The following is a 27,282-nucleotide window of genomic DNA, read 5'->3' on the forward strand; positions in this document are numbered from 1 at the left end:
TCTTGGGTTTGATCCGTGGTCAGGGATCTGAGATCCCTCAAGCTGCGCAGGCACGGCCAAAAAAAAAAAAAAAAAAAAAGTCATGCTCAGACAGTAGGTGTAAGAAGCCAGGACTGTCCCAGACAAACCAGGACGTAGGGGGGTGACCTGAGGTTTCAGTGAGGTAGCACCTGATACCTGGCAGGTATTCTGCATACACAGCCACCGTCGTTGCTGTTCAACCAGGCAGTATGCAGAAGGCTAACACAGAAAACAACTCAGAACGGGGCCGCTTGGCAACCCCCGCCCCACCTCGCTGGGCTTCGGAAGTCCCCCAGCCCCTAGAACTCTGCAGAGCAGTTTGAAAACCACAGGTTCCGTTCAGCTCTCCTGGATCATGACTTACAATTTCCTGACCTGCTGTCCTTCTTTCCAGTGTCACCAGGTCCTTCCTACAGCACAGACCTCCCCCCCTCCCCCCCCAAATGTGAGCTGCCTCATCCTGATTCCAAATTTCCCGTCAGCCCTTTGGCCGAGCAAGGATGCAGAATTGAAGATCAGCTGCTCCCATGGGCTGTGTGGGCTGTAGATGTCTCTTTCCCCAGCCCCCATTTGCATATCATATGCTTAGGTATGCAGGGCTGGGGACGGACCACCTTACATCGCCCCAGGAAGGGAGAGTTCCTACTACATGGTGGATGGGGAAAGTGAGGCAGTGTGGTTGATGATCTGCCCAAGATGGCACAGCAGCTGGGGCCGGGGTTCCTTCCAGAACTCTCCCCCAACTCCTTGCCCCAGAGGAGGGGAAGAGCCCTGGGTGGCAACAGTACAGAGAGAATCCGGTGGGTCCTTTTTGCATCCAAGGTCATAAGTGAGCCAGGAGGGGGCCCAGGGCGGGAGATGGGATATATATGGCAGAGCGTGTGTGGGGCGCCGGGGGTGGGGAGAACTGGCGACCTAGAGGATTAAGGGGCCAGAGGGCTGGGTGCTGGTGGGATTAAGCGCCCCTGGAGTCTTGAAGCTCTTTTCAAGGCCAAGGCAGGTGGGCGGGAGCTGTGGAAAGGTCACTCGTCACTTTGTGTTTTCCTCCTCTTCTGTGTCCGCAGCCTCCACGCAGGCTGAATGTGGGCTCCCCCTTCACACACACACGCACGCACGCACGCACACACGCACACACATGCACACACACACCTGGCCTTGCACAGCACTGGGGAGGCAGCTGCAAGGATGCTCCTGGCTCTCCAAGGGGCCTCTGCCTGCGGCTGTTCACAGCCCCATTCCTCCCGCTGCCCCGCCACCCCCAGACTAACCCCGGTCAGGTTGTCTCCAACCCACCCAGCCTAGACCTCATTCCAAGAGCCCCCCTTCAGTCCAAAGTGGGTGAATCTGGGTCATGGAGCACCCAGGACGGGGAGCTTCCGGGCCTTCAGTACATTATTGACAAGGAAATTGCATTTGTAGGGTTTGTTACCCCCAAAGCTCCAAACCACGGTGCTTGTATGATCCTGTCCCCAGAGCTGCCCTTGAGGAGGCCCAAAGGCGGGAATGGTGTCCAGGAGGGTCGGCCCAGCCTCCATGGCAGGGCTGCTCCCTCCTCGCTTTGAAGGAGGCAAGTGGAGCCGGACACTGAGTCCGGGCGGCCCTGGGCCCTGGAGAGCACAGCCCTGCGTTTGCTTCAACCCACCGCACCCCGAGGGCACGCTCGCCCCTGCCTGATGAATGAGGCTGACGCAGTTATGGCTCGAGATGTTTACCCTCAATTACACAAACTGGTAAGTGGCTGAGACCAGAGTGGGATTTTGCCTTGCTGCTCGCAGCCTCCTTCAGAAGCTCCGTCAGGGCAGTGGTACCCACCTCTCTCCGCCTCTGCACGAATCCTCTCTGTGTGTTTCTTTTTGTCTCCCCCTCGCTCCCTCTCTCTGCACTACCCCCCCCGCCCCGCCCCGCCCCCGTGCCCCCTGCCCCCTGTCAGCTAGGGCTCTTGCCCTCATCTTCCCAGGTGTTTGGGGTTGTGGTTGGAAGGTGTCCCGTGTACATCTGTGGAGCCCAGGCAGCTGGCCCCTCCCTCCCTCTCCCACCCTTTCCCCCAGTCCCCCTCCTTCATCCCTGAGGCCTCATTATTAGCGTAGCGATGACCCCCCCCCCCATTGTCTGGGCTGTCTGGCCCTGGCACGAAAGGTAGAGTTTTGGCAGAGAAGGGAGGCTCGGCCGGCTTCCAGCTCCTTCTCTGCGGTCTGGAGCCTGTAATGTGCTAGGGGCAGGCCTGGCAGGCCCTGGTGGGGGGTAGGGGGAGGAGCCACAGGGCAGCCCCTGTCACTAGGACGACAGCAGGGAGCCCTGGAGGGGGAGGGGGAGCAGGGGAGCAGGTGGTCCTTTGTCTGGAGCTGGAATGAGGGAGAGGGGCCCTTGCCTGATCCCAGCGCCTCCACCCCACTGTCCCCCACCCCAGCCGCGGATGAGCCCCCGGGGCGGGGATTGGCTTCCTCCCCCCGGGCTGGGCAGCAGAGGCTCCCTGCTGTGAGCAGCCCACTGCCCCCTGCCGTGCTCACCAGGGGAGGGTTAGGGAGGGGATGGATCTTCCCAGGGCCCGGGGCTGCTTCTCATCCCCCACGTCAGCCCACCCAGTACGAGGGCCACGTGGGCCCAGGCAGGGGCCAGGCTGTGGGGATGGGAGGGGTCCCAGGCAGAGAAGGAGACCCTCCCTAGCTGCTGTCTCCACTTTGCCACTCCAGGCGTCATTTCCTGTCTGAGCTATAAGGAGATCAGAACTGTTGCTGTTTGAGCTCTTTCCTGCTTAAAAAATCTGTGTAGAGTGGGTCCGTGAGGCTCCTGGAGCCCCTCCACCCCCGGGCCTGCACTCACCTCTTTGACCCTTGACATTTGGCTTCTGAGCCGCAGAGCAGAGGCCCTAGAGGCTGACGGTCAGCGGCAGCCAGTGGTTAGAGGCGGTGCCGGGCTGCCCGGGTCTGGAATCCTGGCTCTGCCACTTGCAGACATGTCACTTAACCTCTCTGTGCTTGTTTTCCCGTGTCTCTACTTCCTCATCTGTGACATGGAGATCTAATCATAGGACCCGCTCATAAGGTCGCGGTAGGAGATCAAAGAAATCATATATTTACATGAAGTGCTTGGTGTGATGTTTGGCCCCATGAAAACACTCAGCAAATATTAGGCGTTTTTACTCGTAAAGGTCTTCCTGGAACGGAGGGTAGGTGAGTTTCCTAAAGTACTCGATGGTGGGAACCGAAGAGGTGTCATCCCTGAAATCTGGTATTTTGGGTGGAGGATTGGGTACACAGGCAGATGTTTAAATAGGCCTCATTAGAGAGGTCCTCTCTCGTTGAGTTCTGGGGAGAATTGAAGGAGTCATGACTTGTGACTCTTGGCTCTTTCTCCTGGATTGTCTTAGACAGGCTGCACACAGCATCAGCCTTCCGAAAATAGTCTTCACTGACCTTATCCAGAAAAGAGGGAAAGGTGGGTTCGGTCTTCGGGCCCCCTTGTCATGCACACGCGGACGTCTGTCTGCCTTTTAAAATCTCAGCAGCACCTCCGTGTGCAGTGAATTCATGTGGGGACGAGGTTTGTGAACAGGACTTCCCTGGGCAAACTGGCAGCTCGTTAGTGTGTACTGAGTGGGGACACTGGGCTCTGCAGGGAAGGAGAGGCGATGGAAGGGTGACAGAAAGCTTACGTGCTTCTCTGGGAGAGATGAATAAGCCCCTTTTCTAACTGAACCTGTGAGCCTTTCCTTGGAAAACGGGTACCTGTCTTTTCACCCAAACATCCACTTGTTCACCCAACAAATCTTCACTGAGTGCCGACTCTGCCCGGCTCTGTGCTATAAGCCCTGGGGAAAGTTGTGCACCAACCTGCAAGGAGTTGAAAATGGAGGCCAGTGGAGGGTGGAGGCCAGAGGGCTGTCTGACATGCAGGGGATGCAGATCATGTGTTGGGGGAAGGCTCCCTGGACGCGGGACATCTGAGGAGTCGGAAGGGTGAGTCGGAGTCTCCCAGGGAGACAAGGGGAGAGAGGGAGTCTTAGGCAGAGGTGCCCACGTGTGCAAAGCGGCAGAGGGAAAAGGGCAGCGTCAAAAATCCAACCAGGGACTTCCCTGGTGGTCCAGTGGTTAAGACTCCGCGCTTCCAATGCAGGGAACGCGGGTTCGATCCCTGGTCTGGGAACTAAGATCCCACATACTGTGTGGCATGGCCCAAAAATAAGGAAAAACAACCAAACACTCAGAGCACAGTGTCTTTGGGGAGCCCCGTGTGCAGGTTGTGGGGTGTACGTGGGTGCAGGCGTGGGAGAGGGGCTGGCAGGCAGATGCGGAAGCGCTGTCCAGGCTGTGCTCCCCGCTGCCCGGGGCCTCGTGCCTTCCCCGCTCAGTCCCTCTGCCCCAGGCCCCAGATTTCCTCATGTTCCTCTACTCATCGCCTTTTCATTCCCTCTTTCCCCTTGTCCAGGGTCAGGAGTAAGGGCAGAGAGTAATAACCTCTCTGAACCTCCGTTTCCCTTCTCCACACACCACAGGGCTGCGCTGGGCGATCTCAAAGGTCTCCAGGGCCTTCTAGGGTTGTAAGTGGTTGTCCGCCCTATTTGGATGTTTCCCCTGGGGGCCTTGGAAACATCCCAGATGCCGCCTAGCCCTCTGTCAGCAGAGGGCTGGAGACAGGAGCTGTGAGTGGTGACGGTGATGGGGCACCCGGGGCAGTGTGGAGAGGGAGACGGAGCCCTTCTGACCCCGCTGCTGTGTGTGCTTCTCCCTCAGTTTGACCCTGGGAACACGGGCTACATCAGCACATGTAAGTTCCGGAGCCTCCTGGAGAGCCAAAGCTCCAAGCTGGACCCGCACAAGAGGGAGGTGCTGCTGGCTCTCGCCGACAGCCATGCCGACGGGCAGATCGGCTACCAGGATTTTGTCAACCTGGTGAGCGCTCTGGGCCCCTCGCCACCGGGAGAGGCCTGTTTGGGGGTGTGGCTTAGAGGATCCTTTTGGATAATTAATGGGATCTGTTGGTCTGCAGCACTGAAAAAGTGCAGGCTTCAGCAGGTGAAAGGAAATCACCAAGGACCCAATTTCTCTTTATCTGTCAGTTCTGCTTTCTGCAGTGTCAGCACTACTCAAAAAAGCCCCAGGCAATTCCAGACGCTACCATCATGGCAGCAAAGTGGCTGCAGCTGTTCCAGCCCTCACGCCCTCAGGCCTCACCAGCAGGGGAGGAGAGGGACTCGGTAGCTCCCACTGAGGCCTGGGATTTCCTTCCTCCAGTTGGCCTAGATTGGGCCAGTGGGTTGTGCTGATTGAATCAAACCAATCAGTGCCCACCCGTGGAGCTGGGAGTGGGGTCATTTCCACAGAAAGGAAGGATTTGGAGTGGGAGGTGGGAGGTTATCGTTGGCAGGAGAGGAGCTGGGGAGTGGATGTTGGGAGGATCAGGGCAGACCTTTCGGGAGCAGTGGGGCGCATGGGTGAAGGCCGGAGCTCATCAGACCTGCCGGCAGCTGTCCTGGGTTGTCGGAGGGGCTGGAGACGGGAGGCCCGTGAGTCCTGCCCAGTGGTCTGGTGTCTTGGAGTCAGGACTTCCTCCTCACTGGGGTTACTGCTGTGCTGTCCCGAGGGCTACTGTGGCGGGATTGGAGTGGGGTTCAGTGGGGTTAAGCAGGAAGCATCCCTCTGTGGGGTGGATGGGTAGAAGCTGCATGAACTAGCAGCGTGAACACGAGGCCGGAAGGCCCCACTTGGTTTCCCTGTTGGTGAAATGGAAACAGTCGCCCCTCTTCTTGTCACCCATGAAATGACTGGTGTGAAGTCCCCAGGCTCTTGGAATTCAAAAGCATCAGTGATGGAGGAGCCAGGACCTGCCATCGTGCCAGGTTTGCTCTCTGATGTGTATGCGTGGGCTTTGGCATTGTTTTAATTGCCTCTTGATTAAGGACCTGCCTTTGCCCAGAGGTTAGCGTGATTGCAGGGAGCAGCTGTAGGGCTTTTAGTGGTGAAGAAACCTGCTGTTCAGAGTGGACCCAGGGAGCAGATCTCCCAGAGGGTGGGGGTGCAGAGCTCAGGTAAGCAGGGGAGTTGGGGACAGTTGGGATTCATGGGATGGGCCGTGGAGGTGAGCCCCGTGACTGGGAACCCAGCAGTGCGAGCAAAGACCAGCCCACGGAGTTGAGCCTGCATCGGCTCGTCCACAGCCCCAGCACCAGCGTGTTTGCTGCATGCCCTGCTCAGCCCAGGGCAGAGTGAGGGCATGGCTGGGCCAGGGGAGCTGCTTCTCTCCAGCTGGGGGTTCGTCCGTGTGAATTCGCAACAGCAGATCACTTGTTACCATCGAGATTTCTCTATTTGAATTCTGAGCTGGAGCAGCCAGCCATAGCCCGGATTCTTGTGAGCAGGGCTGCCCTGGAGGCCAAGACTAAGAAGGGGTTCACCAGGGGGGAAGCTCTGGGCAGGGCAGAGAGCTCAGGGGCTGGAGTCAGGTGGGCCTGGGTCCTGCGACAGGCTCTGCCCTTGCCACTCAGTGGCAAAACTGAGCCCCGGTTTTCCCATTTGTAAAATGAAGCCAAAGGAGACCCTCTTCAGGGTTGTGGCAAGGATTAAATAAGAAGAAGTGTTTGAAAGTTTTTGTTGCCTCTAATGTTCTTCCACCAGGTTAACTCCTCTGCATCCTTTGTGAGCCCTTTCCCACCCCAACCCAGGCAGAATGAACCAACCTTACCCAGAGCCCCCGCAGTGCTTTGCACAGGCCTGTCTTATAGCACAGACCACATTGCATTACAGCTGAGTGGCCAGGGTTGTCATGTATGGGTGTGCAGGTTGTGGACTGCACAAGGATGCCGGGCAGAGAGAGGAATGGGGGCTGAAATCTGGCCTGGGCTTTGTTCAGCAAGGCCTGGAATGGGTGCATCCACCTGGAAGGAGAGGCTCCCTTATCTAATTGGCACAAAAGCTCCACATGAGGGCTTCCCTGGTGGCGCAGTGTTGAGAGTCCGCCTGCCGACGCAGGGGACACAGGTTCGTGCCCCGGTCCGGGAAGATCCCACAGGCCGCGGAGCGGCTGGGCCCGTGAGCCCTGGCCACTGAGCCTGCGCGTCCGGAGCCTGTGCTCCGCAACGGGAGAGGCCACAACAGTGAGAAGCCCACGTACCGCAAAAAAAAAAAAAAAAAAAAAAAAAAAAAGCTGCACATGAGCCGGCATGGGCTCCAGAGTCAGGCAGATCTGGATTTGAATCCTGACTCTGTGATTTAATAACTGCGGGTCCCTGAGGAAATTACTTACGCTCTCCAAGCTCTCATCCCCGTCTTTATAACGTGGGGATAATACTACACACCAAATAATGAAGATGACATCCTCTTTTGCTGCCATTTATGCATCTGTCTCTCCTGTATGCTCCGTGAGGCCAGAGACCATGGCTGCTGCTGTGCCCGGCACAGTTCTAGGCACATCGGGGCACAGCTGAATGGTGAGTGTGTATGTGTGTACACACTGCTTCTCCTGTGTTTATGCTGAGCTCCTTCCCACCACGGGTCTTGCAGATGTATTGTTTGTGAGTATATGTGTGGTACACGCACATGTGCATGTACACATCCAGGGATTGGGGGAGAGGACGGCTACAAACTAATTTGATGACATGGTCTTATCTTGGGCTTGTAGTGATCATGGAGCCCCAAGTCCCATCCGCATTTACAGAACCGCCAAGCCACTAAGAACCAGACCCAAGCTTTGCAGGCGTGGGGGGATGGGAATAGGGCATCGTTGGAAGGGGTTCATCCAGGAAGGCCTGCTGGATGAGGGAGGCTTAAGCCAGGTTTTTCAGGTATGTGCCGAACCCAGGAGAGGGGACGGGGCACTGCAGATGGAGGCTTGTTCCACCTGGCCTGGTCTGAACCCAGATCCTCCCCAGCTCCCTGCCCCCTGACAGGGCTTCAAACCCATGTGCCTTGGTTGGGCTGGCTCACCTCCCCAGCCCTGTCTGGACTCCTGCCTTCAGTTTTAACCTGATGTCCCTGCCGGGCCCACAGTCCCAGGAATATATAGATAATCCCCACCCAGCAACCACAGAGCAGCCCCTGGGTGGCACTGTGAGCTCTGGGGTTGGGAGAGCTGTGTCTTTAGGACATCTCCCCGTAGGAAGGGTCTAGAGTGTGGTCGTGGAGGGTGGGTGGGAGATAACAGAAGCCTTGGGAGGCTGGAAGTCAGTTGGACCGCCTCTGATCTCTGGGGGTCAGGCTGACCGCTGGGTGAGGCAGCCAGGACTCTGCCTGGGGAGGGGCCAGTCCTGGGGCTCCCTGAGCATCACAGTTCCCTTGGAGGCACTCAGGGCTGATGATCTTCCACAAGCACAGCTTTGGGTTCTGGTTCCGGGGACCAAGGATGCTGACCCCTACTTATCCTTCAGTTCTCACCCATGCCACCTCCTTCAGGAAGCCCTCCCTGACTACCTTGGGACCGGGTTGGACTCTTTCCTGTGTGCTCCCGCAGCAGCCTTCACTCTGAACCGTTACTTATTGCTGGTTACTTATCTGTCTTGAGCACCACTGTATCCCCATGTCTGGCAACACCTGATGCTTAGTAGTTGCTCAGGAAATTGTGATGGATAATGGACAAGTGGGTGGAAGGGATATGAATACAGGCTCTGGAGCCCTACTGGGTTTGAACTTGATGGATTCCTAAAACTCTCTATGCTTTGGTCTCCTGTCTGGTGGAATGGGGATGTTCATGGTCTTTATCTAGCAGGCAGACTAGTTGCATCAATGAGCCAAGCTGTGATGTGCTTAGAACAGCCCCTGACACATAAGAGCTCAGTGAATATTGCTTCTTGTTAACTATTACATTTAACTTCTTGTTAACTATTATTACAGAAGAAAGAGGAAGGTAGAATCAGGCCTGGTTGGTCTAAGGAATGTGCTGGCTGGGAAAACGGGATGGGGCTCCCCTGAGACTCCGGTTCTGACCCCCCTCCCCTGCCCTGTTTCCTGTGTAGATGAGCAACAAGCGGTCCAACAGCTTCCGCCAGGCCATCTTGCAGGGCAACCGCAGGCTCTGCAGCAAGGCCCTGCTGGAGGAGAAGGGGCTGAACTTCTCCCAGCGACTGATCCGCCACGTGGCATACGAGACCCTGCCCCGGGAGATTGACCGGAAGTGGTACTACGACAGCTACACCTGCTGCCCACCGCCCTGGTTCATGATCACAGTAACGCTGCTGGAGGCAAGGACGAGGGTGGGGAAGGGGCTGCCGGAGGGTCAAGAGGATATCTGAGATCACGAGGGGAAGGGCAAGTCACTGCAAGTCAGGCCCTGTTACAGGGCACGCAAGTGTTGTTATAACCCCCAGACCGTAGAGAGATTACAGAGATCATTACTTTAAGCAATATGCCCTGCAGCAAAATCCCCACGTGACCACCTCCACCAAAACCAACAGCAGCAAAAACAATGTCAGTAGTTCATTGATTCGGGGGATTTAGCCAGGCTAACTCATGAAGACACCTTCTTTTAGTTCCTCCTGGAGTGAGTAACGTGGACGAGTCATGTGCTCCCCTGGGACACCTGTAAAGTAGGAATAACCAGACCTGCCCTCCTTTTCCCACAGGACTCCCCTATTTAGAGCCAGAGAACGGCAGGTGGTGCTTTCTGAACACAAAAGCATTGCACAAATACATATGGGAGGGAGCCTATATGAACAGGTAGATGTGGGCTTCATGTATTTTGCAAGAACATTCTCCCCTTAGGAAATCATCCATACCTATTGTTATTCTAAAAGTCTCATGCTTATGCAGCAGAATCCAGAGTACCGCCTTCTGCATCAGCGCTCCTGTATGAGGAACTCTGAATGCGTTCTGCTCCTCAGCCCAAGAACCAGCGGGCCTCCCAACCCCAGCTCTTGAACTAATCAATGCTTGGCTTCCCTTGGGCGTTTAACAATCTCCATCGTTTCTCTTCCAGAACCAGGGGCCTACTTACCGCCCCTGCATATGTTCTTGTAAAGTTCCTGCTGAATCAAACTGCAGGATCATTAAGCTTCATGGCGTCCCTCTTCTTTTTTTCTAAGTCATAATATTTGGACTGCAGGCTAGAGCTCCTGTGTTGTTCTGGCTTCATCCAAGTACATGTGGAAGTTGTGATTTTTCTGAGATATTCTTGGACTTGTTTTCCAAGCACTTACTGTGTTGGTCTACTTATTAACTTCTATTTGAGAACCAATAATAACAAGCTGACTTGGAAGCTGTATTTGCTCCCAGGCCACCTGTACCCATGTTGTTAGGTGGGCAGAATGGCTCCCGGAGAGCCCCGGGAGTCCAGCTGCTGGGAGGCCTGAGCCATTCCCAGGCTCAGCCCAGGAGGGCTTAACCACACACTAATTACAGCTGCCTTCCCCCAGTGCATGCCTGCTCCTCACGTACTTTATCGTTTTTAAACCTCACGATCACGTGGAAGTGTAAGAATTAGTATCCCCATTTCCAGATGGGGAAACTGAGGACCAGTAAATTAAAATAATTTGCCCAAGGTCATCCAGAGGAGTCAGATCTTGTGTCCAGATTGGTTTCAGATTTTCAGAAACCTCAGCTGTGTAATCTCGAGCCACCAATCCAGAAGAAACTGGAAAATGATGAAATAACTGTTTCACAGACCTTATACTAAAGCCCAAGTTTTTTGTTTTACATACAGTTCTAGTAACCTGGTTTTCTGAGTCCATAACAGAGTGAACATGGTGGGAAGCTACTAGAAGGGGCCCCCTACCAACCAACAATAGGAAGTAAGAACCTTGTTGTAGTACCTGGTCAACACCATGCTGACACCCAGGCATTGCGGGAGAGGACAAAAGAAAATGTAAAAGCAAACGTGAGTCGTAAAGAAACACAAGAATTTGGGACCATTTAGTATAGGAACAAAACCCCTATCAGTTACTGGAGAAGACATCACTCCTATAGCCCAGATCAATACCTGAGACATCCTTAAAATTAAGGGACGTGAATTTTGCATTCTAGAAAGAGTTCCAGGGGACTTCCCTGGTGGCGTGCTCCCAGTGAAGGGGGTCTGGGTTTTATCCCTCGTCAGGGAACTAGATCCCACATACATGCCGCAACTAAGAGTTCACATGCCACAGCTAAGGAGCTGGCAAGCCGCAACTAAGGAGCCCACCTGCTGCAACTAAGACCCAGCGCAACCAAATAAATAAATAATATTTAAAGAAAGAAAAAGAGTTCCAGGAAAAAATAGTTCAAATAAATACTCTCTTAGGGCTTAAACAAGTACACATCAGTCATCTTTAAAATTAACTTATGTGGGACTTACCCGGCGGTCCAGTGGTTAAGACTCCACGCTTCCACTGCAGGGGGCACAGGTTCAATCCCTGGACGGGGAAGTTCCGTATGACACACAGTGCAGCCAAAAAAAAAAAAGAACAATTATGTGAGGTGTTGGTGAGAATTCAAAGAAATTGAAACACTTGTGTACTGTTGGTGGGAATGGAAAATGGTACAGCCACTGTGGGAAACAGTATGGCAGTTCCTCAAAAAAATTAAACAGAATTACATGGTCCAGCAATTCCACTTCTGGGTGTATACCCAAAAGAATTGAAAACAGGCATTCAAAGAGATATTTGTACACCCATGTTCATAGCAGCATTGTTCACAATAGCTGAAAGGTGGAAGCAACCCAAGTGTCCGTTGACAGATGAATGGATAAACAAAATGTGGTAGATACATACAGAGGATTATTAGGAAGGAGATTCTGACATGTGTTACGACAGGGCTATACCTTGATGACGTTATGCTGAGTGAAATAAACCAATCACAAAAGACAAATACTGTATGATTCCACTTATATGCAGTCCCTGGAGTAGTCAAATTCATAGAAACAGAAAGCAGAATGGTGATTGCCAGGGGCTGGGAGGCAGGGAATGGGAATTAATGTTTAACGGGTACAGAGTTTCTTTCAGTTTTACGAGATGAAAAGAATACTGTAGATGGATGTTGGTGGTGGTTGCACATTATGAATGTATTTAATACCACTGAACGGTACACTTAAAATGGTTAAGATGGTAAATTTTACCTTATGTGTATTTTACCACAGGTTTTTTTTTTTTTAATCAACTTATGTGGAATTGCCTCAGCCCCCAAGTGGGTACGTGAGTTATTATCTGAATTAAAGTTTAAAATCCTACAAACCCTTCCTGCTTAACACCGAGGAAATGTGGGCAGAGACCATTTTGTGAACATTTAACAAAATAATCGAACAGAAGTGGGGTAAGAGATGGTGCAGAGCTAGCTTGGCTCTGGTCGTAGGGATGTCCCTCCTTCCGTAGGGATTCCAAAGGTCAGCACAAGCGGGGTTCCTGGGCAGTTTCACACCTAGTAACAGGCTCTCTTCATTCTGTGCTCTCATCCAGGTTGCCTTTTTCCTCTATAATGGGGTGTCGCTGGACCAATTTGTGCTGCAGGTGACCCATCCACGATACCTGAAGAACTCACTGGTTTACCATCCACAGCTCCGAGCACAGGCTTGGCGTTACCTGACCTACATCTTCATGCATGCGGGGTGAGTACACTCTATCTAGAGTCCCTGTGGGAAAATAACTGGTCCAGAGAGCCTGGATTGAAATATATTTTTTATTTTTATCTGCCTGGACACAGGATTTGAGGTGGCTTCTTGAAACTTATCTAATACCGAACTGTATGAGTAAATTATTAAGAGTGTATGGGAGGGGCTTCCCTGGTGGCGCAGTGGTTGGGAGTCCGCCTGCCGATTCAGGGGACACAGGTTTGAGCCCTAGTCTGGGAAGATCCCACATGCCGCGGAGCAACTAAGCCTGTGCGCCACCACTACTGAGCCTGCTCTCTAGAGCCTGCGAGCTGCAACTCCTGAGCCCGTGTGCCACAACTACTGAATCCTGCGTGCCTAGAGCCTGTGCTCCTCAACCAGAGAAGCCACCGCAATGAGAAGCATGTGCACCGCAATGAAGAGCAGCCCCCACTCGCTGCAACTAGAGAAAGCTTGTGCACAGCAACGGAGACCCAAGGCAGCCAAAAAATAAATAAATAAAGTAAATAAATTTATTTAAAAAAAAAGTGTATGGGAAAGGGAAAATAGAGAGAGGAAAATGCTAAAAAGCCAGCAGAGAGCTTTTTAGCATATACACAGCATGTGATGCTATGTACTTGCTGTAAGTGGGTTATAAATTTATTCTGAACTTCCTAGCGGCCAAAGCAAAGAGGGAAATGTGGTCCGCCACCAGGTTCATTGTCCATAAACCACGTATGTGAGTGCCCCATAAGTGAAATAAAGGACAGATTTATTGAAAGGAGGTCTCGCAATATGGTGGCATGAGTCTTCTTGAGGAACTCTGGCAATACTTAAAGTTTCTGTTTGTAGAGCCGTGTGGCCTTTTTTGGGGCCTGGAGTGCAATCAGTTCTCAGTGGTACGTCCTACCCCATGATAAGGACCAGGCGACCACCCAGGTCCAAGTCCCTTGAAGAGCATGGTCTTGGCTGGAGACTGTTTTTACACAGTAGAAGCATGGAGTTGGGAAATCAGAGTCCCCAGACACCAGACCTCTGCGGTGTCTTCTACAGACTCTCCTAGAGAAGTGATGGAAAAGCCCTGTGGGTGCCTGTCCCTGGGATTGCCAATGGGGAGAGGATTATCCCGGCCCCCATGGCTCTTTCCTCGGCAGAAAGACCCACAGTGGCCAAGAGGAAGCTCCACTGTGAGCCTCCCTTCCTGCTGAGCCGCTAAAGGGGGCACAAGAGCCACCCCCTAACTGGCTGCACGTGCTGGGAAGGGTGCTTTGGCGTGAGGAGACTTCTAGATGGTTGTTGATGGATGTCTCCACTCTGAGCCTGAGCAGATGGATGCCTTGCCTGCTGTGTCCCAGCTTCAGCTTCACAGGCTGAGGAGCAGGGTTGGGGAGGCCCTTTATGCTTCAGTCTCCTCGTGAGCCAAGATCTGGACACCACAGGGACTGGAGGATAACTTTGATATACTAAGCTCTAACGATATCTTTCATGCTTGCACTTGTTTGGAAAACATCTTTCTCTTTAAATATCAGTAGGTCTTACAAATACAGTAGCGAGCCAGAGCGACTGAGTAGCCTGGATAATGGACCAGGTCCCGCACATCAGAGACCAGGGCCGTGGTCCCAGCCTGACCACTAACCAGCTGTGTGACTTTAAGTCACACAGCCTCAGCTTCTCTTGTGTCAACTGATGGAGTTGCTGGATCTTTTTTTTTTTTTTACATCTTTATTGGAGTATAATTGCTTTACAATGGTGTGTTAGTTTCTGCTTTATAACAAAGTGAATCACTTATACATATACATATGTTCCCATATCTCTTCCCTCTTGCATCTCCCTCCCTCCCACCCTCCCTAGAGTTGCTGGATCTTGACCGTTGTTAGCCCCTCATTGGCAAGTGCAGACACTGCCAGTCACCCCCCAGCCCTGTACCTGTGTTCCTGTCCCAGCTGGCAGGGAGGGTGGAAGGAACACTCTAAAATGGTCTGTCTGCATTGTAATTCCTTCCCCTCCACCCCCTAGACTGTGAGCTCCTCAAAGGCAGCTATAGGGTCTTTTTTTTTTTTTTTAATTTAATTTTGGCCATACAGCGCAGCTTGTGGGATCACAGTTCCCCAACCAGGGATTGAACCCGGGCTACAGCAGTGAAAGCACTGAGTCCTAACCACTAGACCACCAGGTCTCCCAGCTATAGGGTCTTGCTCACTACTGGATCCCCAGCATCGTGGCATGCTAGATGAATGGATGAATGAATGTGATCTCTCTGTACAGGATAGAACACCTGGGACTCAACGTGGTGCTGCAGCTCCTGGTGGGGGTACCCCTGGAGATGGTGCACGGAGCAACCCGCATTGCGCTTGTCTATGTGGCTGGTGTCGTGGCAGGTAGGCAGGTGGGCCCCGTGTCCCCAGGGGTGAACCTCCCCAGGGCAGCTAGGAGACCCCATGAGGTCAAGCAAGCCCCAACTTCCAGAGGACCCTCACCATCCAGGCTCCTGACTACTAGGCTTGGCCTCCAGGCAAATCTCCCCACTTCCCTGGGGATACTGGAAAGGGAACTGCCACCCAGAGAGGGAGGCATGTGATGACAAAGGAGGGGAGAGCACAGGATTTGGAACAGGCAGACTGACCGGAGTTTCAGTCTTCACACTCCTGTGTTGCAGCTGTGTGAACTTGGGGACATGCCTTACCTTCTCTTGGCCCTGTTAAGCTTTAAGAGGGAACTGATGAGATCTGCCTGCCAGGCATGAAGAGGGCGGAGTGAGGTGAAGGATGAAATAAACCGTTCAAGGGAGGTGAGATCCCTGTGGGGACATCCAAGGAGTGGGTGGAGCCAGGTACCTCCCCTGGCCAGGCCAGCACCTGTACCCTAAGGGGGATCTTGCCTCTGCCCGGGCTGGCCCTTGATTGACCCACGGCTGGCCGGAGAGAGTCTGGCCTAGGAGGTAGTGGGCACTCGTGCCGGCTGGAGGAGTCTGGGGCCCTGGCTGGCTCAGCACACATGGCAGGTGATGATAGTGATCATTGTGGGCTTGAGGGTAGTGGCCAGCCCCCTATCCCCCTCCCCAGTGGCAGGGGAGGTGCACTGGGATGAGGTGGGGAGAGCAGAGCAGATTTCTGCAGGAAAAGTCTGCACCAACTGGGCTTCTGAACAGAGGGATCTCCCTCGTGATGTTTCCACCTTTATCGCTGGCTTTTCTCTTTACAAGGTTTGCCGCCTCAGCTCTTCCCCCCTGACAGCTGTACCCAGGGGAGCTTTGTGTGTGCGTTTAAGTAAGATCTTAATCCTTTCTGAGTGGCATTGAAGTTGTCATCAGGAGAGCAGGGCAGCGTCAGCTTTGTAAACAGTGGTCAGGCAGGGACCCTGGAAGTAAGTGGAATGACTTCAGGAATCAAAGAGGGAAGGGTCCCACCACACACCCCCATCCCATGAGAGGCTGGTCTGCTAGTTCGTGAACCCTCAGCCTGGGAGATTGGCCCAGCGCTGTCTCCTTCACTCCTGTGCTGAGGTTAAAAACTTGGCCACCTTGGACAGCACTCACACCAGCTTCTCCCAGAATCCAGCACCTTCTGCATCCTTGAAAAAAGGTCTGATGAACATCTCTGTGTGCTAGACTTACTTAGCCACTGACACACCCCTGAGGGTCGACATCTGGGGATTTAGAGCCACATTTTCCGTGCCGACATACTCAGAGACCCGGATGGTTAATGGCGAGGAACGGGAGAGATGCTCGTAACACTTGCAGTTGGTAGTTAATTAGATGGGAGTGCCAGTAACCTAGAAGACAGACATAGATTCAAGATGACTCAGGCCTCGCCCAAACCAGATGACACCCAGCGGGAAGACAGTGCAGGTATCACTTCCCAGTGATGCCAGTGCAGAAGGAGATGGTGTAAAGGCAGACGGGGGCTTTCCAACTAAACCTGAGGGTGTGGGGCTGTATTGCAAAGCAAATTACATGTGCTGTTCTATCTGAGTCATTGATTCAGAGCAGAGGGCATTCTGGTCACCGCATATCAAATCGCTGATCTCCAGGACTGAGTTGATTGACCTGCCTGTACCCCTTCCTCCCTCTCTGCTCTGTGTGCATCCCTCCTCAGAGAAGGGGTCCTGTTCAGACAGCCAGACCCTGACCGGATAGCCAATACTTATCAGGTGCCTGTCCTGTGCAGGCTGTTTTTAATCCCCACAACTCCATGAGGCGGGAACTGTTAACTCTCCATCTGTTACAGATACAGAAACCGAGACTTAGGGACGCTAAGTGACTTGCCTAAGAAGATACAGTCATAAGTGGTGGAGCTGGGCTCTAATCCAGGCTATCTGACCTCAAAGGCTGTGCTCTAACACTATCGTAGTGTTACGAGAATTAAAAGGCAGGCCTTATCCTTTATGCACATAATTTGTCAGAAACCAAGGGAGGTCTTAATAGACATTGACCCCTGCTCTCTAATTCCTGTCCAATGAAAATATTCCAAATCCAAGGCCATCGCATTTTGTAACAATAATAACTAACCTCTGCTGAGCGTGTCTAGTAGTCCAGGTACGTGATAAATGGTTCACACGTATGTTATCTGCTCTTCTCATCACACCATTCCTATGAGGTAGGTGCTGACACCCCCATTTTATAGGCAGTTCAAAGAGGTAAAATGACTCTATTTGCACAGCCAAGAAGCCCTAGAACTGGAGTGGAAACCCTTCCTCCGCCCGGTGCTTCTAGCCAATGCTTGAAGCCAACATGCATCTCACTTCTGGCTAATGATTACAGGGCTGAGTTTAAATACTTTAAGATCCAGTCTCTTCGCTGCTCTGCCCAGCTCTATGATAGATTATATAGATCAGAAGCGATGGATGCATCCCCAGAGCCTAGCACAGGGTTTGGTACATGGTAAGCAACAAATATTTGTAAGCTAAGTGAAAGAGTACATACATAAATAAAGTTGTACTGCTTAAAGGTAGCTGTTCTGCCAATTTTTATTTGGATTTGTTTGGGTTTTTTTTAACGGCTAAGGGAGATGCTGGAGAACACCTGCTTTAAATTTTCCAGGCTAAAATTATCGCAGCTGTGCATTATGGCAAAGTCACCAATTCATCCCCGTGCTGGCATGGACCCAGGGTTTTGGGGGAAAATTCATAGCCCTGACTAGCACTGATCCTTTGGTTTGCTGCTGTGTACAGGTGTGGCGTGTCACTCTGGCTCGCCTTTCTCTCCCCGTCCTCTGCCCCCATGACCTCCAGGAGTTCACACTGGCCTTTATTGAACTGTGATCCATTCCGTTCATCGGGAATCCTGCCTGGCCCTGGCTTTCTGTCCTGGGATGACCTGTCTTACTTTATTGATATGCATACATACATTTATACTTGACCTCTCTTAGCCCCTATAGTCCAGGTCTAATCTGCAGTCACTTAAGGAAAGTCTTTCTTTTTTTTTTTTTTGCGGTACGCGGGCCTCTCACTGTTGTGGCCTCTCCCGTTGTGGAGCACAGGCTCCGGACGCGCAGGCTCAGCAGCCATGGCTCACGGGCCCAGCCGCTCCGCGGCATGTGGGATCTTCCCAGACCGGGGCACGAACCTGCGTCCCCTGCATCGGCAGGTGGACTCTCAACCACTGCACCACCAGGGAAGCCCAAGGAAAGTCTTTCTACCACAAATGGAGGGCAGGTGGATCCAGATTGTCACCTTCCAGATTCTAGAACCAGGATCCGAACCTCAGAACCTGGATCTTAGGCCAAGACTTGGATTATTGTATTTCTGATCTGGAAGGAACCCTTGAGATGCCCTCCAGTGGGTGGCAAACTTTACTCCCCAGGTCCCATCCCCATTCAGCCAGAGCAGCTCTCTGCACCATGGGGTAGGGGTGTGAGTCAGGTTTCTTTGAAAACAGTGTCTCACTGTTCAAAAGTTAGAAAGCCTTAGACTAACCTCATTTCACAGATGTGAAGAGTGAAGCCCAAAGAATTCAGGAGCTGTGCCCAGGGTCACACAAGTAACCAGTCACGCCCCCATCCCATAATCCTGCCACAATCCAGACTGACCTCTGGTCCTGGGGTCAGGACTCTCATCCATCCTTAGGGTGAGGGAAAGGTCACTGCACGGAAGCTGGACCCTGGGGGCTTCCCTGCCGCCTCCCTGTCCTGGTGGATCCCACCAGGGAGGCCGAGGGAGCAGAATCTGGCCCGGTTTGTGGGGACTCACGTGGAGGAGAGAGGCCAGCCCCGAGGAGGCTGGGGCTTCCTCTGTCCAGACGGTAATTAATGGGCAGCCAGCCCTGTGCAGCCCTGCAGTGCAGCCTTTGCGGCCAGCCCTGCCGCCAGGGAGGGTGAGAGCGTGGGAATCCTTTGTCATGCAGATCCTGCTGCCTGCCCGTTGGCCACCCTGGGATTTTTTTCTTTTTCTTTTTCCTGTTATATAGGGCTGACCCCATGGCTAGGCAGTTAAAAAAAAAAAGAAAGTTATCTGACAATAGATCAATACCTAATTAAAGCCAGAGGGAAAGCATGAAAGGGGAGAAGAAAGATTTATGGTTGCCCTGGGAGGGGAGAAGGACTTGGGTGTCCTTAGTTCATGACGGTTTGTATTTTCCTGAGAGATGACATTCCCCTTGAGACTAAGAATCTGTTGTGGGGATCTCTTCCTCCAAGGATCTCAGTGAGACAAGAAGCCTTGAGAGTGGTCTGGGGGTGACGGCAAGCCAGGGAGAAGGCACATGACGTTGCAGGGGCCTCTCCATGCCCAGGGTGTCAGGCACTCTGGTTCCCAGGCCGGGCCTTGCCTCCTGCTAAGTAGTGAACCCTCCACCCCTGTAGGGCCTGCAGAATTTGGCCTTCTGCCTGTCCCTCTTCTCTCCACCCAGGCAGCAGCTAATTGGCTCCTGAGCCTGCGGGCATTTTCCAGTGGTGATTTCTGCACACTCACCCAGGCCAGCCACCTCTCATCCTCTGAGCCCTGGGTTCTAACTCCCAGTTATTTTTAGTCTCCTGTGTCCTTCCCTGAAAGCCAAAGCATTGATCACACTTAAATGAGACCAGAACAACACATTTCCCATCTTCTTCTCTGCCCAGCTTCCCTCCCAGGATGAAAGTTTATCATCCCCCAGACCAAGAGTCTCTACCATTCCTTTCCCCCAGAGGGTATGACATCATCTTTCTCTCTTCCCCGGGACTTCTCAAGGACGTTTTTCCTCCAGAGAAGCCCCGCTCTGGAGATCCTGTTGGCCTGTTGTCATTTCACTTGGTTGGAGGTGATGCTAGGCAGGTTTTTGGATGCTGTTGAGGAGAGCGAGGGTAGAGGGTGGAGGTTGACCTCTGACCCATTTTGGGGAGTGGCTGCTAGAGAGGCTGAGAGCACACATGTGTCAGGCAGACCTGGACTCATATCCTGGCTCCAGCCCTTCCTACCAGGTGACTCTGGGCTCAGCCTCATCTCTGCAGTGAGGCTACTAGTGCCTGCCTCAGAGGGTGGGCTTGAGGGTCAAAGGGAAGGATGTCTGTAAAATGCTTGGCCGGTGTCTGACACACAGTGCCCCATAAGCGGTGGCTGTTTCTGCAAGAACTACTGCTACTATTTTTGTCGTTGCTCAGAACCCCGAGATAGCACAAGGGGAGGCTGGATTGCCAGGCAAGATGATCTGGGTGGCAGAGTTCTACTTTGGGCAAGTCACTTCTCTCCTTGAGACTTTGCTTCCCAGCTGTAAAAGGAGAAGTTTGAACCAAATGGTTCTTTCAGCCATAAATGAATCTTCTAGGAAGCTCCGAGGTGACATGCGATCAAGGGAGGAAGAGAGCGAGCCTCTTGCTCTGGGGTCTCAGCCCCGAGGCTGCAGCATCCGAGGGCCTGGGACTGGGGTGGGGAGCCGACTCCAGCATCCTTGAGTTCTCCATCTCTCTCTGTACCAGGGTCCTTGGCGGTGTCTGTGGCCGACATGACCGCACCAGTGGTGGGCTCCTCTGGAGGGGTGTATGCGCTTGTCTCTGCCCATCTGGCCAACATCGTGATGGTGAGCACCCCCTGTCCCAGCAGCCCTCTCTTGGCCTCCCCTCTGCTGTCACTGGGCCTGGCATTAATCTGTTGGAGCTGGGTTTTAGATCCTCCTTCACGCTCCAGCCCGGGCTTGGCAAGCACCAGGTGGCCTTGGCCAGTAGCTGAGTTTAAGGACACTCCTCGCCCTCTGCCGGGATACTTCCAGTGGGACCCTTCCATATATGATTCATATTTTCTCCAGCCATGGCTTTGCCCATCTTCCTATTCTAACTGTTTGCTACTCAGTGACTTTAAAAAGTTTAAATCCTTGACCACTAGCATGCGTTGTAATTGTAACTTGTTGTTTGTCATTGGCTGTTAAAAGTAAGGGGATCTTAGGGACTTCCCTGGTGGTGCAGTAGTTAAGAATCCGCCTGCCAATGCAGGGGACACGGGTTTGAGCCCGGGTCCGGGAAGATCCCACATGCCTCAGAGCAACTAAGCCCGTGTGCCACAACTACTGAGCCTGCGCTCTAGAGCCCGTGAGCCACAACTACTGAGCCTGCATGCCACAACTACTGAAGCCCGTGCACCGAGAGCCCATGCTCCACAACAAGAGAAGCCACAGCAGTGAGAAGCCCGCGCACCGCAATGAAGAGTAACCCCCACTCACCACAACTAGAGAAAGCCCGCTTGCAGCAACAAAGACCCAACGCAGCCAAAAATTTTAAAAAAAAGTAAAGGGATCTTAGAGATGATCTCATCAAAAGTCCCAAACAGGAAAGAAGGCTCTGAGAGGTTAAGTGATTTGTCCAAAGCCACAATCAAATCTGTGGCAAAATGGGGACATGAACCCACATCTCCTGGCAGTCATTCTAGTGTTGCTCTCCTCCACCAGCCCTTCAAAGCGACTGGACGCCGTCATTCCATTTCTCATGCTCTTCCTTGCCTTTTTGCGAAAAGCAATCTAGTGTAACTAGGTAAGAGCAGGAGCTGTTATTCCTCCTAGATCTGAATCCCAGCTACCCACTTCCTAAAGAGTGACCTTGGGCAAATGACTTTACTGCTTTGTGCCTCAGTGTCTACATCTGTGAAATGGGATGAGATGGGATCAATGACATAAAGTGAAAGTAACCACTCAGTATAAGTGTGAACTTAATTCCTGACTCCCCACAGAAGAGGCCGGGGTAGACTCAGAATAGAGACAGGATCTTCAAGGCAAGCAATTGGAAGCCACCTGGTAGTCTCAGAGGAGGTCAAGACGGCTTCCTTGTTTTAGAAGCAGTCTGAAGTTTGGAAGCTGAAAGAGGAGTCACTGGCAGTGCTTGGCTCACCCTGTCTGATGCCCCCACTTGCCCAGGAGCCTCCAGGCAGAGCCCAGATCTTACTCATCTTTTCCCCAGTGCCTGGAATAGGGCTGGACACATGGCAGAGGGTGCCCACTAAATTGGGGGGAAGGAGGGAGAGAAGGGCCGGAGGGAGGGCAGGAGGGACTGTCAGGAAAGGAGTAGCTTCTCTTTGGGGTCTTCTTGCTCTCACCTCTCTCCTCCATCACTGTCGTCACCCACGTGGCAGATGTGTGAATGCTCAGCGACAGCAGTTTATGGAGGTCTTGGAAACACGAGTCTTAACCACTGGACCTCCAGGGAAGTCCCACCCCCATTTCTTCATTATTATGGCCACTGTCACCTAGCCCGCTCCTCAGCACCGTCCCCTTTCTTTGCACCAAAGTCCCCTTTGTACACTGAGAGAGAGAGAGAGCTACAGCAGGGGCGGGTGGGTGTGTGACAGTATGTTTACACACGGCGTGCTTGGCTTGGTCCGCTAAACACCTGGGAGCCCAGGGACGCCTCACATGGCTCTTTAAATGGGTCATTCTGTATCAGTGCCACAGCTTTCCCCAGATACAGCTTTTCCTCTGAATTCTGCTTCTGCCACTCCCCCCTCCCCCTGCCCCAATTCCTTTCTGCAGGGGGAGGAAAGGCCACCCTCCCCTTCCCCTTCCCCCCGAGGTGCATCTGTGTATGAAGGGGATGAGCCAGCACAACTAAGAAAGAAGAGGCAAACAGGACTTCATAACGATGACCTTTTCCACCCCTTCCCACCGCCTGGGAAGCAGCCCCAATGCCCCAGAAGTTCCTGTGGTGAGGGCAGACCACCTCTAGGACCCGGACCAAGGGCTGGGGCATGGGGTTGAGGAGGGGGATGTGAGAGCAGTTTTCTTCCAGTTTACGTTTCTTTCTGCAAGTAGCCTGTGGCTGTGCAGATGAGCTGTCCCACCCAAGAGCCCAGCGGTCTTACAGAAGGACGTGGCTTTCCCTGACCAACGGGGAGCTTTGGGGTCCCCTGGAGTGTGACATAAGGTAGCCTTTCCCTTAGAAAGTTGTGTGGTGCTTATTGGACAGTGAAAAACACTCACTTCCTCCTTAGGTCAGTTTCCTTTCATCAAGAGGCTGCCTTTACCCAAGCTAGCTCAGTGCCCAGCAATTCAGAGACACATTAGGACACACCATGTGAAATTGTCATTTCTGTGGGTCAGAAGCATTGAAGCATCGGCAATTTCATGTGGTTCAGCCTAATAGATAGACTATCGATTTGTTTTTTCCCAGAATGTTAGCAAATGTAGGGGGAGAGTTCTTTTTTTTTTTAATTTTTATTTTATATTGGAGTATAGTTGATTTACAGTGTTGTATTAGTTTCAGGAGTACAGCAGGGACTTCCCTGGCTGTCCAGTGGTTAAGACTCTGCACTTCCACTGCAGGGGCCAGGGGTTCGATCCCTGCTCGGGAAACGAAGATCCCACATTCCACTCGGCCAAAACAAAAAAAAGAGTATATAGCAAAGTGACTTAGTTATACATACACATATATCTATTCTTTTTAAGTTTCTTTTCCCATATAGGTTATTACAAAATATTGAGTAGAGTTCCCTGTGCTATACAGTAGGTCCTTGTTCATTATCTGTTTTATATATAGTAGTGTGTATATGTTTAGACTATTGTTTTTTTTTTTTTTTTTTTTTGCGGTACGCTGGCCTCTCACTGCCGCGGCCTCCCCCACTATGGAGCACAGGCTCCGGACACGCAGGCTCAGCGGCCATGGCTCACAGGCCCAGCCGCTCCGCGGCATGTGGGATCTTCCCAGACTGGGGCACGAACCCGCGTCCCCTGCATCTGCAGGCGGACTCTCAGCCACTGCGCCACCAGGGAAGCCCTAGACTATTGATTTTTAATTCCAAAATGAAGACTTGTCTGTGTGTCCCAATAAAGCACCTCATTAGAACAAAAAGGAAAAAGAACATGCACTTGACATCCAGGAAATCTGGATTTGAGGACTGGTATCACCATTTTGATAGCTGTGAGTCCCGTAACTTCTCAGGGACCCTGTTCTGTCATCTGTAATCCCTTCTTCACAAGGTAGTTGTGAGAAAGACATGAAAAAATTGGATGTGAAAATGTTTTTCATGTGACAAATCACCAGACAGCTGGGAGACCCTGTATGTATATGTGTGTATTTATATATATATATATATATTTTTTTTTGGCGGTATGCAGGCCTCTCACTGTTGTGGTCTCTCCTGTTGCGGAGCACAGGCTCCAGACGCGCAGACTTAGTGGCCATCGTTCACGGGCCCAGCCACTCTGCGGCATGTGGGATCTTCCCAGACCGGGGCACGAACCCGTGTCCCCTGCATCGGCAGGTGGACTCTCAACCCCTGCGCCACGAGGGAAGCCCAGCCCTATATATTTTTATACATATAATTCTTTATCTTTATAAATTCCACCTGATATCTGTACAGAGAATAATCTGAAAATGTGTCCTTTATGCTTCAGATACATAACAGAAAAATGTTGAACACTTCTGTTCTCAGGACTCTGTTTAAGTGAGAGATTCTGCCTTAAATTAAAGTATGTCTTATTTTTCATAAAAGACACTCTGAGTTTCAAAACGCTTGTTTACATCAAGGGAATAAATCTAAAAAATATTTCACCAAATGATCTGGATGGCATTAAAGACCTGTAATCAAGACTTCTTATTTTAAATTCTAGCAGTATAAAGGCACACATAATTGAATAATTTATTAATTGCCTTTTGCTGGGGCCCATAGGACAGAGTTTCATTTTTATCTATTTTTAATTTTTAAAAATTTATTTATTTTATTTTATTATTTATTTTTGGCTGCATTGGGTCTTTGTTGCTGCACGTGGGCTTTCTCTAGCTGCGGCGAGCGGGGGCTACTCTTCGTTGTGGTGCGCAGGCTTCTCATCGTGGTGGCTTCTCTTGTTGTGGAGCACGGGCTCTAGGCTCGTGGGCTTCAGTAGTTGTGGCATACGGGCTCAGTAGTTGTGGCTCGCAGACTCTAAAGTGCAGGCTCAGTAGTTGCAGCGCGCGGGCTTAGTTGCTCTGTGGCATGTAGGATCTTCCCAGACCGGGGCTCAAACCCGTGTCCCCTGCATTGGCAGGCGGATTCTTAACCACTGCGCCACCAGGGTAGCCCTCATTTTTAAATATACAAGATATTTTCTTTAACTTTGCCCCATATGATAGATGTTTTTCTAAAACATTTGAGATCTAAATTTTTGCAAATGGAACCATACTGTCAAAGCACAAGGAAAGGTTGTTGTCGAAAAGTCACAGAAGATTTCTGTTATAAGGTTCATTTTATTAAGTAAAACTCCTTCTGTAGGATTTTTACTTAATAAAATGTAATTTTATCTGTGTCGTGCTTTCTTTTTTATCTGTGTCACGCTTTCCTTGTTTCCTGTGTTGGGTTTTCTTGAAGTGATTTGACAAGAAATTGTTTCCACTGGGGTTATGTAAAGCCGTCTGGGAACAGAACCTCTCCTGGGTTTCAGCCTCTGAGCTCTTGACTGACTGGGTGAGCAAGATGCCTAGGGGACTGGTTACTGCCTTGTTTGTCGTTGGTGAGTTACCGTCTCACCCTGTGAGGCTCTGGTAGAGAATGAAATTAAAGGACCTGAAAAAAGTTTATATTCCCCAGGGGCCTGCAGGCTTTTCAACATTTATAGCAGCAGCAGCGCTGGCTCTGTGTGAGATTTTTTTCCTTCTCTCCTGTTGTTTCACTGTGCTTATTTTATTGGAGGGAATAATGGGGAGGCGGGGGGGGGGGGGGGGGGGGGGGATGAGGCAGCTGGTGGAAAGGAGTGACTTTCTAGTTTAACCCCTCAGCTGCTGGGAGGCTGCTCATTTACTGATGTTTGCTCAGCTCTGGGGACAGCCAGCATGGACAGACAGAATGTGACCCTGCCTTGGAAGTGTGGGCGGACAGAGCCCTGGACTGGGAACCCTGTCAAGCTCGACATTAACTCACTGTGACCTTGCACTTGCCCTCCTGGACCCTCAAGTGCAGATCAGAGGTGGGATGACTAGATCAGCTTGGCAAACTTCAGAGCCTTCCAGGGCTCGGCAGGTATGGTAGATGAAGCTGGTCCTGGGAGCCATGTTGCAAAACTGGAGCTCCCCGGCCTCCTCCAAGGTCATTGAGAGTCTGAAGCTTCTTTTAAAAAATTTTTTTTATTTTTATACAATTTTTAAAGGTTACTTTCCATTTACAGTTATAACAAAATATCGGCTATATTACACAATACATCCTTGAGCCTGTCTTACCCCCTAATAGTTTGTACCTTCCACTCCCCCATCCCTATATTTCCCCTCCCCCCTCACTGGTAACCACTCATTTGTCCTCTGTGTTATATTCACTAGTTTGTTGAATTTTTTTAGATTCCACATGTAGGTGATATCATACAGTATTTGTCTTTCTCTGTCTGACTTAGCAGAAGTTTTGAAGCCGCTCTGCAGGGCAAACTCACCATCTTTGCCCCAGGTCCAGATCCTATCAGGCACTTAGATGACTCTTACCACGTGCCAGACAGTGTTCTTCTTTACACATATTAATTCATTTCACCTTCGCAACAAACCATGAGGTGGGTAATGAGTTAGGTACTGTTGTTATCTCAGATTTACAAATGAGGACACTAGAAAGAAGGAATTCTGAGCCCCCACACCAGTGGTCTTGCCAGACCCAAAATGCAGACAGTGCTTTTTTAGACAGATCCCAGATAGGGCCCAGAGGGACCTGGACCTCAGCTGAAGGAGAGAGCGGCCAGTACACTCTAGACTGAACTCTGCCCGATACTGTCACTCAGAACACAGTGAAAAAGACTTCAGGTAAAAAAGTCAGAGAGTTTTTTTTTGTTTTTTTTGTTTTTTTTTGGTACGTGGGCCTCTCACCGTTGTGGCCTCTCCCATCGCGGAGCACAGGCTCCGGACGTGCAGGCTCAGCGGCCATGGCTCACGGGCCCAGCCGCTCCGCGGCATGTGGGATCTTCCCGGACCGGGGCACGAACCCGTGTCCCCTGCATCGGCAGGCGGACTCTCAACCACTGCGCCACCAGGGAAGCCCCTTCAGAGGGTTTTTATGAGGAAAGGGATCTTAGAAGTGTCCATATCCATAGGAATCGCCATCTGTCCACAGAACTCTTTCTATTTTGCAAAACAAAAACTCTGTACCCATTTAACCACTTCCATTCCTCCCTCCCCCGGCTCCTGGAAACCCCTATTCTACTTTCTGTCTCCATGAATTTGACTACCTCTGTAGCCTGTACCTCGTACAAGTGGAATCAAACACTATTTGTCTTTTCGTGAGTGGCTTATTTCACTTAGCGTAATGTCTTCAAGTTTCATTCAAGTTGTAGCATGTGTCTTAATTTCCTTCCTTTTGAAGGCTGAGTACTATTCCATTGTGTGGATACACCGCCTTCTGTTTCTATATTCATCCATCCATGGACACTTGGCTGGCTTCCACGTTTTT

At 51.7% G+C, this 27,282-nt stretch overlaps 1 protein-coding gene across 2 annotated transcripts in view; it reads left to right on the top strand.

Annotated features, from left to right (window-relative positions):
* Positions 1 to 27,282, top strand: part of RHBDL3 (rhomboid like 3) — a 43,062-nt gene that overhangs the window by 10,727 nt on the left and 5,053 nt on the right. For both annotated transcript variants that reach the window (XM_060133761.1, XM_060133762.1), the window contains 5 exons: positions 4,752 to 4,910; positions 8,966 to 9,190; positions 12,371 to 12,519; positions 14,767 to 14,879; positions 20,388 to 20,488. In XM_060133761.1, the coding sequence (XP_059989744.1) occupies positions 4,752 to 4,910; positions 8,966 to 9,190; positions 12,371 to 12,519; positions 14,767 to 14,879; positions 20,388 to 20,488 (747 nt within the window). The remainder of the gene's footprint in view (positions 1 to 4,751; positions 4,911 to 8,965; positions 9,191 to 12,370; positions 12,520 to 14,766; positions 14,880 to 20,387; positions 20,489 to 27,282) is intronic.

This window comes from Lagenorhynchus albirostris, chromosome 20, assembly GCF_949774975.1.
Source record: "Lagenorhynchus albirostris chromosome 20, mLagAlb1.1, whole genome shotgun sequence".
Classification (NCBI taxonomy): domain Eukaryota; kingdom Metazoa; phylum Chordata; class Mammalia; order Artiodactyla; family Delphinidae; genus Lagenorhynchus; species Lagenorhynchus albirostris.